At 39.4% G+C, this 16966-nt stretch overlaps 1 protein-coding gene across 3 annotated transcripts in view; it reads right to left on the bottom strand.

Annotated features, from left to right (window-relative positions):
* HIPK3 (homeodomain interacting protein kinase 3) overlaps nucleotides 1-16966 on the bottom strand; it is a 67267-nt gene that overhangs the window by 5422 nt on the left and 44879 nt on the right. For 2 of the 3 annotated variants that reach the window (XM_030273405.4, XM_030273406.4), the window contains exons 3-15: nucleotides 15482-15605; nucleotides 12293-12412; nucleotides 10516-10602; nucleotides 9472-9656; nucleotides 8542-8701; nucleotides 8013-8136; nucleotides 5655-5776; nucleotides 5368-5495; nucleotides 5101-5262; nucleotides 3861-4157; nucleotides 2345-2485; nucleotides 680-915; nucleotides 283-410 (exon numbers count right to left, since the gene is read on the bottom strand). In XM_030273405.4, coding sequence (XP_030129265.4) covers nucleotides 283-410; nucleotides 680-915; nucleotides 2345-2485; nucleotides 3861-4157; nucleotides 5101-5262; nucleotides 5368-5495; nucleotides 5655-5776; nucleotides 8013-8136; nucleotides 8542-8701; nucleotides 9472-9656; nucleotides 10516-10602; nucleotides 12293-12412; nucleotides 15482-15605 — 2014 coding nt within the window. The remainder of the gene's footprint in view (nucleotides 1-282; nucleotides 411-679; nucleotides 916-2344; nucleotides 2486-3860; nucleotides 4158-5100; nucleotides 5263-5367; nucleotides 5496-5654; nucleotides 5777-8012; nucleotides 8137-8541; nucleotides 8702-9471; nucleotides 9657-10515; nucleotides 10603-12292; nucleotides 12413-15481; nucleotides 15606-16966) is intronic. The other variant, XM_030273408.4, reaches the window with a different exon arrangement.

Raw genomic sequence — 16966 nt, 5'->3', positions numbered from 1 at the left:
GTCTTGTGTTTTGATATTGTGCAAGCATTGACAATTTTCCCAGTGTGGCTTTTCTGTTATTTTTTTTAAATAGAGTCAGCTGCTTTACGAAAATGACCCAAAATGAAAGACACTTACGACTTAGTAAGTCGAAATCTGTTTTTCAATATTTGAACACTTCTTCAATCAAGCTGCTGAAAACCTGCAGCTGCCACAGACAGCAACTGAAACTTTGAGCATTCAGTTTGGAACTGAACTTCTCCAACTCTGCGTTTGGAGCTTGTTGGAGGTGAGTGCACGTACCTGACTGAAGTTTCCATGGTGCTGATGGAATGCTGATGCCAGTTTCTGCTGACGGCTCCCCACCACAGAAGATTGGTTTATTCTCCCCAGGACAGACCGACCCTTTCTCAGGGGCTGGCACGGAGCATCTTCCAAGAAAGAAATAAACAAAGTTAACGCTTTTGTTGTCACTATTCTCTTCTGGCAAAAGTTAGACAAGGCTTCATTTGCTTAAGCATGCAGGGAGAAATAATAATACAATACACCAATTAAAATCAAACCCTAGCACTGTTTAGGAGTGGTTACTACAGATTAGCAGTTGTATGAGTAGGTCAAAATCTTCATGCATATATATTGAATAAATACTGAAACTTCTATTCTCATCTACTGGCATAGAAAAACACCTGAACTAACTTACCTGTATTCACCATCTGTTCCTCAAGATGTAACCTGTTTTCAAGTCTCATGGGTGGTACCACTACTGTGCAAACAGTTGATTTGGTTTCAGGGTTAACTGAGGCTCTTGCTTCCTTATTTTTATTGTTATTGTCTACAAAGCCATTTTCCACAAAGGGGCTGTCGTGTCCTGAGGAGTCTGAGCTTGGGGAACCATCCACTGTATCACATCCACTTTCCTGTTCGTCATCTGACATACTGTCAAAAAACAAAAGGATTGCAATGAAGCAAAGAGATTTTTATGATAGAAGTATATTTTATTAAATGAACACATTAAATTTATAGAAGTGAAATTACATAGTGGATAAAAATGATTGCAATTAGATAAGCACATATATTCAAATTCATCCTAACTATAAATTGCAAGGCTCAAAGAAAAGAGATAGCTTCTTAATATTTAAAATTGATGGAATACATGCTTAACTTAAAACATACAAGAAACAGCAGTGAGTTTACTAATGCCTGAAGTTATGGTCAAGTCCTTTAGTGATTTTACAGCTCATGTAACATGTCCTTATTGCATGTTGTTTAAAATAGGACAATACAAATAAAACTACTTACGAAAATTAACTTTTTTGTGAAAAGTAATTTGACACTATGAGGGCCAGCACAAAAGTCTGCAGATTTAACCAACAGAATTGGGTAATTCTGAGTAGGTTTTTCAAGTAACAAACAGTGATAATGTGACAACTACTGAGCAATTAATTGTACTTCTGTATTATTAACTTTTGATGCAAGTTGCTAATTATATGACTTTATATAAGTAGAATGCTACTGAAACCAGAATCCAGCACACTCCTCTGCTATTGACAAAGTAGAATTACCAACGGGAATCAAACTGCAGGTCAGCTTCTTACAATTCAAAGAAAATATAAAATCAAATAGGTCTTTATAAAAATTTATCTGAATTTTTGAGTGTTTCGATATTACAGAATATCAAAGGACTGACAATGTTAACTACCAACCAGTAAGACTGATGCAGACTGACAAGTCTGATGCAGACCTGATGTTCCACCTCCTTGCCAATACATGCTCTGATAGAATCTTTAATTATTTTAAACAAATAATTTTTTTCTGTTATGACCTTAATTAGAATTCATTTTGCACAAAGAAACAGCTGAAGGTTCAAGCTAGACATGAGGCAGTGAAGATAAAAACATTTAAAAGCTGTTCACAACAACAGTTTTCACCTAAGTGAGCCTTACATTTAACAGAAGAAAAAAGGCATCAATGTCATTAAAGATTACAAGATACACAATGGGAAAACCAAAGGCTGAAAATATTAAAAAATACGTGGTAACCAAATCTGCCACATACTACTTAGGCTTATTTAATCTTGCAACTCGAGATTTTTATTCCAAAGAAGCTGCATGCAACGTGTTTATATTTTCTGTGTGAGCACCATTCATTCAGTATTCTGAAAGCTTCCACTGCAGCAAGACAGATCTGTTAGGAACGAGAACAGAGCAGTCTGTGCTGTGCAACTGTAGGCCAGTAAATCAATTTTTAAACAGATCATTTACCCTCACCAGCTGGCAACGTAACAAAACTTGTGCATTTTTTAGTATCAATGGGGCCTGCTGTATACTAATATCTTGCTTTTTGCTGCAAGAGCCTGAGTTTTCACCTGCTGGATCTCTTGCAAGGAGAGGGGCTGGACTGCTCCGAGGAGCTGGTGCTGAGCGTGCTGTCGGGGCTGCTCAGGGAGCACACACGGTCAATGTTCAGGGTGTTCTGGCACGCCTCACACTCCAGGCTCCCTTTACACCTGCACACAAAAACACAGTCAGCAAACACACCATTCACCACTCATCTCGGTACAACTGTGGGATAAAAAAGGGTCCCTTATTACAAAACGCCCCTTAAATGTAAATTAACATCCAATTCCTTGCTTCTTTTACATCCAAACCAGGTTTTAAACCTTTATGGTGTTCTTTTTTGAAACCTACTAAATGGATTTTTTTTTTTACTGAATCAATACTAAAACAAGTAGATTAAAGTGTTCTACTACAGCAGTTCAGAGCCTTGAAACTTTTGACGAAGCTTAGATTTAAAATACATGCTACTCCAGCTCAGAACTATTACAAGTAAAAATGAAGTCCAGACATTAAATTTTTAAGTCTTGCATGCATCAGTGATGGCTGTGTGAAAGAAAACTCCACTGGGGGACAACACCCAGAACCTGCTTTTGCACCCAAAGGTTCACCTTTTCACACTGTTAGAGAAGCATTTTCTACCCACTGGTGTGTAATAGTATCTACTGGATGCTACTGCTAGAATGGTAACATTGAGTAAACACAGCAATAATATTGTTCTTCAACAAATAAAAAGGGCATGACATTATTTTAAAAACCCTAAAAACCCTGTGATTTCAAAAGGCATAACACACACAGATTGATGAGGTAGATTTTTGACAGTGCTGCTCCCTTTCAATAACAGAGTGCTACAGAGTTAACTTCCAGCTGAAATTTGATTAGGAGCACAATGTTTGTCATTTTTAAACTCAGATTCATTAACTGTGCTGATGCCTAGAGAGGATACCTGGAACAGAGGCTAGACAGTTAAAGAATAAGGTAGGGATTTATTGAAAGGCCTTCACAGGATCCACCTTGGGCAGTACAAGAGCCTGGCCAGGGCTACACATAAGATGGACCCAGGATGGATGACTGGTCATGAGTTGTCATATTTTTGTAAGTTTTGGTCCATTTCCATATTGGGGTTAATTGTCCAATTACTGCTTCAGGCTATGAAGTCACATCCTCTCAATCTGCTCTCCTCACCCAAGATGAACCAAAATGGTCCCAAAATGCACGAGCGCTCCCGGGGGCTCTCCCTGGGATCAGTTCTGCTCCATTGGCACCTTGGAGTTCATTGTCCCATTCCAGCTCCAGCCCAGGCAGTCCCATCCTGCTTGTTTTTCTCTCTTGGGCTGAGATTTGGATCATTTGTCCTTGGTCCCCAGCTGAAGAAGGAATTGTTTTGTGTCCCTGCTCTGTGCAGAGAACTTAGCATCCCCTCATGTGACGCCAAACCCACCCACTAAAGCAGCACAGAATCTGAGAAATAGAAAAGCTGAAACCTGAGGCATCACTAAGCCAGCTGTATTTAAGTAAAGCCCAACAAGAACCAAGGCAGATGCTCACTCCCTCAGCGAGTGTGTCCGTGCCACGTCGTCCTCGTCGGTGTCACTGCTGATGGTGATGACGCTGACGGCGGGGCTGGGGGAGCCGGCCAGGAGCAGCGCCCGGCGGGGGCTGCCGGGGCCGGCGGGGCCAGGGGCCAGCCTGACCGAGGCCTCGCAGCAGCCGCCCTCCCGCCCCTCCGAGTTGAGATTGTCCTGTGCTTCTATACAGCTTATTCTCTTCACAGCCTTCAGGTTGAGGATCTTTGGAGAGATAAAGGCTGAATTTTGGATATTGGTGTTTTGTAGCATGTTGCTCCTGCGGAGGAAACGCATCGTTCGGAGTTTAGTGAATCACCACCCATGAAAACTGCGCTGTTTTCACCAAAACCAAAGCAAGCAATGTCGCCTAAACCACCAATTTAGAAAACAAGCAGGCAATGTAGGCTAAGCCACCAATTTAGAAAAACACAGAACAGTAAACACAGGCAAAAAATACTTGGCATGGATAGTTTCAGAAAAAAAGGATACTAAGTATGTAATATCAAAGACATCAACATCAAATACAGTATACTGAAAATCCCACATTCTTATAAAGGTAAAAACAAATGAAAATCCCATTTGGGTGAAAAACAAGCAAACAGAATCCAGCCAGATTTCCTGCAAAGATTCTTCTATAAAACAAAAGCTGGTAGCCTCCAGATGAACCCTTGCTTAATACAGGACTGCTGACACTGCCCACACAACCCATACTTTCCCCCTTAAGGAGCATCCCACACCTTTGCCACTACTTTGCATGGCACTTGGGCATATTTTCTTCAGCAAGCAGCTGACGTATTTTTGGCTATCAGTGAAAGATGACTGCGAGGCAAACAGCAACCCTGTTATACAGCCTCTCTTTATTTTCAGTTGCCTAAACCCGATACACCCTCCCACATGTAAACTTAGGAATATCTCATTAGAGCTACCTCAGGACATTCTTATACCTTCCAAAGCCTGTAAAGACAACATTCTGCCATGACAGGCACAGAGTAATAAAAAAAGAATTGAAACTAGTTAGTATTGCAAATATTGCTCCATCTAGTCTACTACCAAAATAACATTGAAAACTTGAAGAGAAAGGACAAAGTTTTCCAAAAGACTGTCTGAGAGGAATTGTGTCCAACAAAGATGTCACTTCTGCAAGTTGCTCCCTTGCCCACAAAACAGCAATAACAGCTATGCCGTCTTTGAATGTTCTGTCTCAGAAATATTCTACCCACCTGTTCTGGCACAGTTTGTTCCTCTTGGTAGCTGCAGGCTGAGGCCAGACAACGTGTGCAATGCCCACACTAATTGGCTGAGGGGCAGACAAGGTTATCTGATGTGTTAAAAGAGGCTGTGGTATCATTGAGCTGTAGTGGGTGCCCTGGGTAATCATCTTCCTGAGGAAAAGGAAAGGCAGGTTTATACCACAGGTCGTTCTCAGCAGCACCCCCAGCCCTTGTGAAATCACAGCCCCTGAGGTGTGGCACAAAAGCAGGACTCACCCCCAGTCTCCAAGCCTCTGTGGGCCAGCCACAGGATCAGAGGCCAGAGATGTGGCTGGAGCTGCCACTGGTGCTACCTGCTGCCATGCAGGAACCAGGATCTGCTGTGTCTGGTTGGACCATGCCTGCTGGGAAGCACAGGAGGTTTTATGGCACAGGCAATTCCCTGGAGTTACACTCACTGCTTGGAGTTCTGCACAGACCAGGAGAGGCACTGCGACAGAACTCTGCATTTCAAAACATTCACTAACTAAATAAGTAAGAGTTTTGCTTTCAAGTAGGCTGACCTGAGAAAGGATTCCTGCTCGAATCTGTAGTGGCTGAATTGCATGGGCTTGGGTCACCAGTGGAACTGCATTATCCACCCTCAGGGAGAAACTGGTGGGTTTGCTGTGGCTTGTAGGAATTCCTTGCAGGGAAAAAAACACACACCCAAGGTTTAGGCAAACAGCAGTCTTGCATGTATTTTCTGAGCAAACAGAGAAAAATTTTAAAACATTTCACCATTTTTTAAAATGTGTTTATGATCTAATTCCATAATTTAGACTGTCAAGCCAAACAAATTAACACCTAAAAGATTTTTGTGCTGTAACTTATCTGCACAAATATTTGAGCTGTGGTTTCCAGAAAGAACTGCCAATAGCTACTAGTTGGAAACAGACTACTAGAAAGAGGAATGACTTTGGCAGAAAGTTCTGCAGAGCTAAGCATTTGCTCTTTATCACAAACTACATTAAAAGAATTTGAAAGGAAGCAGGCAAAAGTAAGCAGAACTGAATGTCAAAGCTTCTCAGAATGGACTCCTGCACACCTCATGCTCTGTATTTCCAGCAGGCTGAAACACATTTCTCTCAGCTTTTACAGCTGGCAATACCACGTGTATAATGTCCCTCTTTGCTACCATCTCTTTGGTGGAAAACAATGTAAAATCTTTTATTTCATCAAATACCTGCAGTAAATCCATAACCCCATTCCTGTCTTCCTCAAAATAATGCAAACTATAGCACTGCTCACCAGAGCATAACACAAAAAAGATGCATCTCATGGCTTGTATAGATTTCATTATTGTCACAGGAAATTAACACACGTACAGCAATGCTGCAATGCTTACTGCAATAACATTTTTTTTACATAATTTATATAAAACTATAATGAAAGAGGATTTTTTCCAAACAGACATTGCAACAGAACAGCCATGCTTGAAGAAAATACTGGCTAGGAAAAGATATCCCTGATCTCATTTTCTAACTGCACTTCATGCTTCGTGCTTTACTCAAAGATTAAACATGAGTGTTCACAGGTAACTACTAAAGAATTACTACACTGAAGTTTATAAGTGCTCTGGCTGGGGTTTTTTTTTTAATCTTTACAGTACAGGATGAAACAAAGTTTTCATCTGATGTAATTCTCTCATGTCATAACACAATACTAAGTTAGAACCACGCACTTCAAAGCTTTTCATTTTGAAATGCACTTGACTGATTTTTTTCCCCACAGCCATCTAGAAGAGCAGCATCTTAACTCTGACAGAAGTAGAGAGTTTTAGCACTTCAGATACTCCACAGAGCAGCCAAGCTGGGAAACTTTGAAGCAGTGCCAGATACCATTAATATCCCTTTTCATCTGTGCCAGCAACTCGTCACCTATGTGATGAAAACAATATATCCCCTCCACTTCAGCTGTAGCAGAAATTAAATTTGGAAAGTTATCATCATATTAAGAATACAGTATACAAATCACAGATAAAGTGTCTGCCTGTGCTGTTTCCTTTTCTATAAATCACTTTATTCATCTGGGTATAATGAAAACAATAGTCGTTTTGGAGTATGTCATTGTGTAAAGAACATACATAATTTAAATAATTAACTGCTCAGAAGGAAATCTGTGTGAATAGTCAGACCTTTCTTGAATTTCTGGAACCCAAGGTAGATGCAGCTGCTACAAATAATATTACTGATAAAGTCTGCTGTATCTATCTTTATCGACAGAGATTAAGACTTCCTAGGATTTAAGTTTAGGTTGAATATTTCTGGTTTGTTTCATTTGAGGGTGCCATCTAGTGTGAATTCCAAAACTTTAAAATGCAGCGGGAAAACTAAGCTCATTCTTAAAATAACCTACTCCCTATAAATTCCATAACTTCAAGACCTGATCTCAACACAAAGCTGAACATCACCAAGACAAATAAACTACATCTTTGGAACAAAGACTATAATCAAACTAAGTTAGTAAGTAAACAATATAAACTGCTTTCCCATTTCCATAAATGACTATTACTAGGATAAGACACTAATATTCCATCTACCCTGTTTCCTCTCCAATTTTATTTCAGAACATCCTCTTTATTGCTTCTCCTTTCACATTTTTTTCTCCTATTTTATCCAAGACATAAATTTATCTCTCTGTGTGTAGTATATGAAGATGGGCTCTGGATTGCTTAAATCATTTTCTGCAGGTGCTGATTTGCTGTTTCTTTCAGAAAGGGGCAGTGTATCTGCATCTGACTCACACACTGATTTTTAATGACATAATTAAATTGGGTTTAAATATAAACCTTAAGTGGATATAACAGAAAACTCAAATATTGCTAACAGGCAGGCAGTAACTCATATTTTAAGAACTGTGACAATTACAGATAAATATACCTTGAATAGCTGGAGGACATATAATCAATGCTTGCTGGAAAACATCACTGCAACCAAACTGAGCAGTTCCTGCCTGCAGTGGAATCCCTTGGTGCAGAACTGAGTGGGCAGATGCAGTTAATGCCTAAGGGAACAAATTCAACACAGGCAAGGTTATAATAACTGGGAATCTACAGCTCTCACACACTTGTCCCACCATTTTATATAGTAAATAACGAAAACAAATTATAAAAATGAACATTTCAAAGCCATTTCACAGGAAGCCATCACACTGGGCCACTGGAGGGCACCAGAATACAGCACTGGCAACACCAGCTTGTAACTTAATTTGAAACATATTCTAAATGATTTGTTTAAGAAAACATTAGGAAAAAACGAGAGTACAAGACAGAAGATTTTGCCACTTAACAGATGCATTTTTTTCAATTATTAAATAAATCAAAAAAAACAACATTAACTGAACTCACAGAAAAAACAAAACAAAATAAAACAAAACCAATCCAAGAAAAACATGAACCATTGTTTTTACCTGACTTCTTACTGGACCAATCTTGGCAAAGCTTGCAGTCAGGTTGGCAGCACTGCCTGAGGCAACTGATCTCATAAGTGATGTTTTATTGCAATTGCTTAAGTCATACAGGTTTGATCGGCATTTGCAAATATCCATTATATGAAAGCAGGACTTCACTCTATCAGAACCAGAAAATAGGTTGCTTTAATCACCATTTCATGTCATTAAAGGTAAAAAACTTCTCCCCAAAATAAGGGAAAAAAAATTAGTTCAGACCCCACATTTCCCAGTTTCACAGAATGGGATCATGCACACAGGTAGAAAAACAGATACACTGCTGTTACTATGGCCACATCAAGCCTCTCTGATGCATATTTTAAATTCAAGAAAAATACTGCTGTTTCCTTCTCTTTCCATGTGACACCATTTTCTAACAGCTGTGTACAAACAGAAAAGAAGGAAATTAAATAGATGGAAAAAGCTTGCTCTTTCAGTGAAATGCTTGCAACTTTAGGAAATCCACGGTGAAATATGCAACTCCAGAACTGCAAGAAAACTTTCAATATATTCCACATTAATCAATACATGAAAGGAAGTATCTGAGATGTTAGCCTCAAGAGGAAATGCCTACTCTAGCCCTCAATGACTGACAGGAACTAGGGCTCCTCATACTTCCAAAAATCACACCCAAGTTTCTGCACTGTTGGAATTTTAACAATTATGCATAAAAACAACTTAGACATCTATTGCTCTGTTACTTTCAAAGAAAAACATAATTATTCAAGCAGTTTCCTTGACCCAATAGATGTATCTAATACTGCAAGCACTTGAAAGAATTTTCTAAGACACTGCAAAAACGATGAAAGATTTTTTTTTCTCTCTGATACCAGAAGAAACAACACTTTTATACAAACGAATTGCAACAACAGAGATTTCTATGTTACATACTGGTTGCTATGAGGAAAATCGAGAAGGTGCTTCATGGTAACAAAAGAATGGTTCAGGGTCTCAGCTGGAGTGATTCTTAAATCAGCATCGATAAGCAACATTTTCTTCAACAGACTGACAAATTCTCTCCTATCTGCCTTCTCTGCCAACAGGTCACTTCCTTCCAAATCCATCACCATGTTCACCTGGCACCAAACAAAACAGTCAGATAGAAGATAAGCACATTAGTTTAACTCTTTCTGGTATAAAATACTAAAATTCAGCACTTTTATCACATGGGGTATGGTGGATTTGTCTTAACCCAAAACAGCTGGCTTGGAATTTGTGACTTTTTTTAGGCATGCACACTATTCCCCCTTGCAACCTCCCCTGTTAAAAACTGCTGAAGGCTTTATTCCAGTCTGGGACTTGGAATTTAAGAAGTAAGATTTCAAATAAAGATCTTTTTATGGTCTAATTCAAACTACAGAGTTGATCCTCAAAAAAAACCAATTTCAAGCACATATTAATGCTAACCTTGCAACAAGATTTGATCCTTTTCTCAGGATGTGAAAGACAACAAAAAATTGCCTTTTCTTATTGACTAGAGAGGTATAAAGCTAAAGAAAAGCGAGGAAATAGTTATGTTTTTAACAGCAAAATTTAAAAAACTACACTTAGAATTATATTGTTAAGGTAATAGAATTATACTGGAAATCAAACAATAAACAAAGCAGGTTCCATATGTATTCTTTGTTTATTCTTTGCCACAGTGGCAGATAAGGTAGAAGGGAAAGTACACATTTTACACAAAACTCAAGGGTTCCCCACCACAAGGACAAGTTCCACTGTTTAACACAAGCATGGGAAAATAAAGATCTTTATTAAAAGCTCAAAGGGCTGACACAGCCAGACATTTTCCTCAGAGCAGCAGAGAAGAATGAATATGACTGAGACACAAGAAATAATATTCTAAGAGGCATTTCTTTTCAAACCAGTAAAATGTTTTAAAATCACCAGTCATTCTCACATATTCCTTTGCAAATGAAGGAGACTAATACTCACGTGCACTATATCATCCAAACTGTTGAAAATATACTTTCTGGCCTCTTTAGACTTCATACCTGTTTCTGCCTCGTGTTCTTCCAATGTCTCAACAAAAGAAAAGGAAAGCTGAGTTTAAAATCTGTCAAAAAAGGTCACCTATAACTACAAAGTAACTTTATGTATTTATTGACATAAAGAAAACACTAGAAAACACTATTTTTTCCCAAATAATTACTGTATCAGTCATATATTCATATGCTGTTTAACTGGCTAATTTCATTTTCTAAATCAAAAGACACTAACTACAATGTTTTCCATCTGACAAATCACAATACTGGATTACAACAGACAGTTTATGAATCACACAGGAAGTGCTGAAAGCCTAACAAAGAGCAGTTTAATGAAACTCTTATATTTTTATATATCACAGCTTTTCTATTATTGTATTTTACCAATTTTCTCAAACTCAGACTTAAAACCCCAAGCAGCAGCAATATCACATCACTGTAAAAGAAATAAACAAAAAACCAGGCGGTATCTGTTCAACTTAGTTGTTTTCTCTTTTCTTTTTCTTTATTATTATACTTCTATTCCTCCACATACACAACAAGTGGTGTAAATATTTTAAATACTTCAGTATGAAACAAAAACATCCTCGAGAATGGATGGTTTGTGAGTTGGTATAGTACCTCCTGTTACCATTTTCCTTCTTCAACACAGACAGTACCAGTAGGCCAGTGCAGCAAGAGGCAAGGTGGGACTTCAGAGAAAAAGCTTTTAACACACAGATTGCAGAAAAGCTTCCAAAATGAATTTTGACAAAAACTGCAAGTAATGAGCAACAGCCCATACCAAAACTCCTAATTAACCTCTGCAAGGTAACAAAGAGCTCCTGGAACTGGGGAGGGCTGTTTGCACCAAGAACTGGCTCTGACACGGAGAAGCCAGATGTAAAGTGTCACCTAAAGCCCAAGTGCTTGAGAAAGCAGAGGGAGGGATTAATCAGGTGTGGGTGTAATTGCAGAAATGTTACATAACCCCAGTGCAGCCCCGGATTTACCAACTTGCTGGGGGGACTTATGCAACTCCTGCTGGGAGCTGGCAGCTGTTTGTTACTGCAGAGATCCCTGTCAGCCCCAAGTGCTGCCTGAGCCCTCTGTAAACCCAGGGAAGTTGGGCCATGGAGCAACACAGCTTTAAAAGAAGTAAATTATTTGGGTAGGAAGCAAAAGTTCTGCTCGTGGCCAGAGTGCAATAATGTTGCTTAGAGAGAAGCAAGGTGTGCAGAACATTAAAGTACATTTTAACTTTGTCTGCACTCACTGTATTGCACCCTTCAGCCAACACAGGCTGTTTTAGCAGGAGATCTAAAAGAAATGAGCTGTACACAGCCCCGTTATTTCTTAATCTCCTTTTTCTCCTAGGAACTTCTGCAGCTAGTTCTGGACAAATGTTGTCAGAGCAGCAGTGGGCCTCAGAGACAAATTTCTGACATGAAGTGAAAAGCAGTAACCGAGCAAAAAAGAGAACAAAACAAAACAAACATATTCATTTAGCACCTCTGGAGATACAAAGCTTAATTTGAATTCCCCACCTGGAAGCCACAAACTGGCCACAGCACAGCCTGGCAGCTGCACCTTGGGGACCAGAAAAAATGGAAGGGATAAAGAGCAGGAGCTGGTAAAAACCACAGGAGATGCACCAGGGACATAATGGTCTTGGAGTGAATCTTGGCTTCTCTAGCTTCTCTGCTCATAGAATATTGTGCTGTTTTCTACTACATTCTCCTGTTTACCTTTAATCTCCAACTAGAATATGGTGCATCCGTTTCTCTACAGAAAAATCTTGCAGTTTTTGTTCCCATGCTTAACAACTGCTCTCCTGGCAAACCTTGAGTCTGTGAAATGTAACGAATCTGAGGAAAAAACACAACAGGGAAAGTAAGTAAGTTACCTCTTGTTTTCAAAACGTGATCCCCACACAGTTAAAAACTTGTAATTTCATTTGAAAAATGACAAAATGAACCAAGCTCAGAGTTCGACAGCTACATCTTACAGAGGGGAGCAACCTGAGCCTTGACAGTGCTCTCTCCATCTCTAGAGAAAGCCACACAAACAAACCTCTCAAGTGACCTATATAGGCAGGATTTTTAGGTTGGTTCACAGGAACCAGCTGGGGAGAGTGGCTGTCATTACCTCCTCAACCCACTCAAATCCTAAATGTATTTTTTTTATTCTAAACAGGAAAATCAGTAGGAGTACTTGGTTTGCTTACAGAACTTGGATGATTTTTTTTTTTTTTTGGCCTGTTCTCATTATGTAACTTGATTAAAATTCTTCCCATTTGCTGTTTCCAGTGTATCAGTCTTTTACCCATCTGACACACCTGCATTTCAAGGAAACATTCCATGTGGAAAGGGAGTGCCTGTACAAGCTCCAGGCAGTAAAAGATAGTGTTGTTGTGCAAGAAAAATCTGCTGCTAAGTGCGGTGGGAATGGATTGGCTTTATGCCTGAGAGAAACTTTGCTCTGAAATGATCAAGATGCATTTATTTTAGATGATTTACTATGCATTTTGCATTACCTATCACAGTTGGTGATCAATGGATTACCTAGAAAAGTTAAGTTTCAAGGCTTCAACAGAAATCTGTTGAAACATGACATGTTTTAACTACTGTGCATGCAATGTCAACTCACTCTACAAGGGGGGAGTTATCCCAGAGGCAGTATTGCTTCCAAAATTAAAAACCACTTTGGAATTGGAACTATAATTGGCAATAATTGAAAACCAAGCTTGTTGCAGGTTGGGATGGAGAGGGTACAGATTCCAGCAGCCAGGGCTGAATTGCTGAGGGGCAGGGTCCCACGCCACAGAAGGGCTTCTGGGCTGAGCCAGTCCTGGAAAAGGAGGAGCAGCCAGGGAATAAGAGAGAAGAAAGGGAAAAATCAAAAGGAGAGAGTGGCCAAATGCACCAAATCAGAAATTGAGAGATGAGAAGATAAAGTGAATGAAAGAGAGAGGACTTCAGAGCTGAGAGTACCTGAGAGGAGAAAAACTGATGGGCAGTAGAGAGTACAAGGAACATGAGAGGCTTCTGCTGAAAAGTAAGTGACAGACCCAAGTGGGGAGGAACTAAACACAATGCTGCCCACTTCTGGGTTTAGTATTCTCCATAATTTCCTGCCTCAGGGAGCAAGGAGAATCCTACTCTGACCAGGAATGTTTCTAGATCATTTATAATGTCTTCAGAAAACAAAGAGTCTTAAAAAGTACAGGGGAAAAGCCAGTGCATTAATTGAAAAATTCAGCAGTTAAGCACCTGTGCCCGTTTCTAATGAGTATTAAAGCTCAGAAGACAGGGCTGTTTTCCACTGAGAAATACAGCTGTTGCTGCTTCTAACCACAAATGGATGTAAGAACTAAGAGCTCCCTTTCAAGGGCCAGTGTGCTGGCTGCCACAACCAGGGGGACAGGGGGGAAATGCAGCACAAAGCCTGTTTGTTTACTCAGTGACACACACCACGTAGCAGGAGGACAGGAGTTCCCTTGGAAGCCTTCTCCTGCTCCTGCTGAACTCATGGATACTGAGAAAAGCCCTGAATCTAATTTCTCCAAAGCAAGTTTTGCAGAGCTGTTGGTGCACAGTTACAAGCCTGATTAAAGCAAGGCAATTCCTGCTGCTGGTGCAGAGGAGGTTGCAGCCCCTCTTCTACCAGGACTTCTCCAACATGAGGATCAGGCAAGTTGCTAGATGAGGCTTCCAGCAAACTTGAATGATATGTAAGAGGTCAATAAATTTGCTGCGTTCTTGGAAATTTTTGAGAGAGCATTATAGATTCTTAAAAATAAAAAAAAGCCTTCCCTTTATGCTTAAAAGGGACAGTGAATTATATGGTTTGTTAGATGCTTCCTCTTTTATTTTCCATTTTAACAGCAACAGTCTGCAAAAAGGTCTTCTAAGTGCATCAAAGCATCAACCCACATTCCATTCATAGCTCACTTCCCCATGTGAAACACTGCATTTTGTGTAAATGAAGGAAACCGAAATACAAAACACTACCAACATCAACACAAAATTAATATATCTCCTGAAAATGGTTCTAGCAAACAGATTTTCAGAGAAGTGCAGGAAGCCAAAAGCCGACTCCATGACCAGGACTTGAATAACCTAAAGAGCATCCTCTGAACTAAATGCTGAATCAAAGATCAGAACTTAGCAAGAAGCCAGTGCTGCTCCTTGTGGGGTTTTCAAGAGATTACTTCACTTGCCAAGTTCAAAACCAGGTGGGCACACTCAGGATGCTGATTACATCCCTCCCAAATTCCACATTATTTTCTAAGTGTTTAAAATAAAAGCGTTCTACATCTTTCATTAGAAACAATGCAGGGTTTTATTAAGTTTGCTCACTAGTGCTGATGGTGTCAGTACTGAAAACTCCAACAAAGCAAGGGCAGAGCTTGAAGAGCTCCAAGCTTTACCCCTGCCTAGCTACAGTATGATTGTGACAGCTCATTCTTGTTCCTCGTGAAGTACAGGCTCTCAAATCCTTGAACTTTGTTGGATTTCCAGAAAGCATCAGAAAGTATTCAGAGCACAATTAATCCTGACATCTGAATAGACATTCCAGAGTCAACCCTGTTCATGGCAAATGAAAGAGAGATTATAATGCAGTGATGGTAGCTGCAAACTTTGCTTTCCATCAGAAACAGCAGCTTTAATACCAACATCTATTTCGTAAGATGGAGGGGGGAGGACAAATGGAAACTTAATTCAAAAAAAAAAATAGCACAATATACAGTCTGGGTCAGAATCAGGATTTATGTTCCCAGGACAATCAATAAGGCTAAACTAAAAACATTGAACAGACTTGAATAAACACTACATAATAGGGGAAATTATTAGCATTTAAAACTCTGGATTTAATCATCTGAAAGTCTTAAGTTGCAGAAAGTGCAGATATTCTTGTGAAATTTATTCTACTACCTGGTCATATTCCAGTGCTCCTGGGTACAGTGGCCATCCAAGAAACAGCTCTGCAATCACACACCCTAACGACCACATGTCTATGGCTTCACAAAACGGCAATCCCAGTATGATCTCTGGTGCTCTGCAAATCAAACACGGTTACTGAAGTTTTTTCCTTGGGGAAGAAAGATCATTCAACAATCCAACATGACAAACAAAAAAATAAGAAACCAAAATCTGTTTCTTGATAATTATTTCAATAAAGTCACAGCATCAGAAATTGCATTTTTATTTATCTAAGTAGCCTGTGCTAATATATTGCAGCTCCAAGATGGTTTTTTCCTACAAGTACCAGTTTGCTATGCACATGAAAATAACTGATATGCCTGGAAAACAGAATGTCCCTGATTCAGAACTTTTGCCTTTCCTCCAGTATGTCTCAAATGAGTTGTCCACTCAATATCATATGTCTGTAACTATATTCCAAACACAACAGTCTTTTATCTCAAAAAAAGCACCCAACTAGAAGTTTTATCTGAAAATCCACTTACACACTTCTCAACTGTACAGTACAGGTAAAGCTATTTAAAATATCAATTTAATTATGTAACTGCAAATTAATATACTCGAATCAAAAGCTGAATGTGATCAATTTTTAAATCACTTAAATGAAAGCACTGCATTTGCTAAACAGAACAGGTGTTATTTTTCACCTAAAACAAATGTGAATTATTTAACCAACACCATCTGAATTTATGTCTGCACTCAAGAACCAGAAAAATTGGTATTGACACAGCTGCTAAAGGGGCTTTTAATATCTCTGTTCACGTGGAATGGAACTCAAGTATTTCACAAGTATCCATTTTCATTGTATTTGTCCTTTTAAAACCTTCCCTCCCAGCTCATTCAAGCTATTAACAAAAGGAAAAAGAATTTATTTGTGTCTGCATTCTAAAACGGAAAGACGCCTGGAGATGTAAAATATTATTTCAAGCATCACACTATGAAGGGATACACTTTTAAAGCAGACAATCTTTTGTTTGCTTAGCATGTCACAGAACAACAGGAAGGGTGTTAAAACCAAGAGGGTAATTCCCAATGCAGCTGGGCAGAATGGGAGCATCCAACTGACCAGGAAACGTGGGATCTCTCACCTGGGGAAAAGCTCACAAATGCTTCAGCACATCCTGGCATAGTCTATTGACATTCCACACACAAAACAGGCTCTGATCATAGTAAATACCTGCATATCTCATTCTCCTCTGACATCTACCTTTATCAAAATAGTCTTTAAATTAATGACATGTGCTGGATTGGGAACAAATTCCTATTTTGATGCTATGTTGGGACAGAGAAGCTATCTTGTAGCTGTAGAGCAGCCCAAGAGCTGAAGCATCTCCATCCCTTTTCACAAGGGGAAGTTGGCAGAAGCTCTACACAGACATATTTCAAGCTCCATGGATACACGCTCACCACCAGGGAAAGGACTCCCAACTCTCTGCC

The sequence above is a fragment of the Taeniopygia guttata genome, chromosome 5 (assembly GCF_048771995.1).
Source record: "Taeniopygia guttata chromosome 5, bTaeGut7.mat, whole genome shotgun sequence".
NCBI classification, from domain to species: Eukaryota; Metazoa; Chordata; class Aves; order Passeriformes; family Estrildidae; genus Taeniopygia; species Taeniopygia guttata.
The sequence above is the reverse complement of the archived record's forward strand: the minus strand, read 5'-3'. Positions and strand labels throughout refer to the sequence as shown.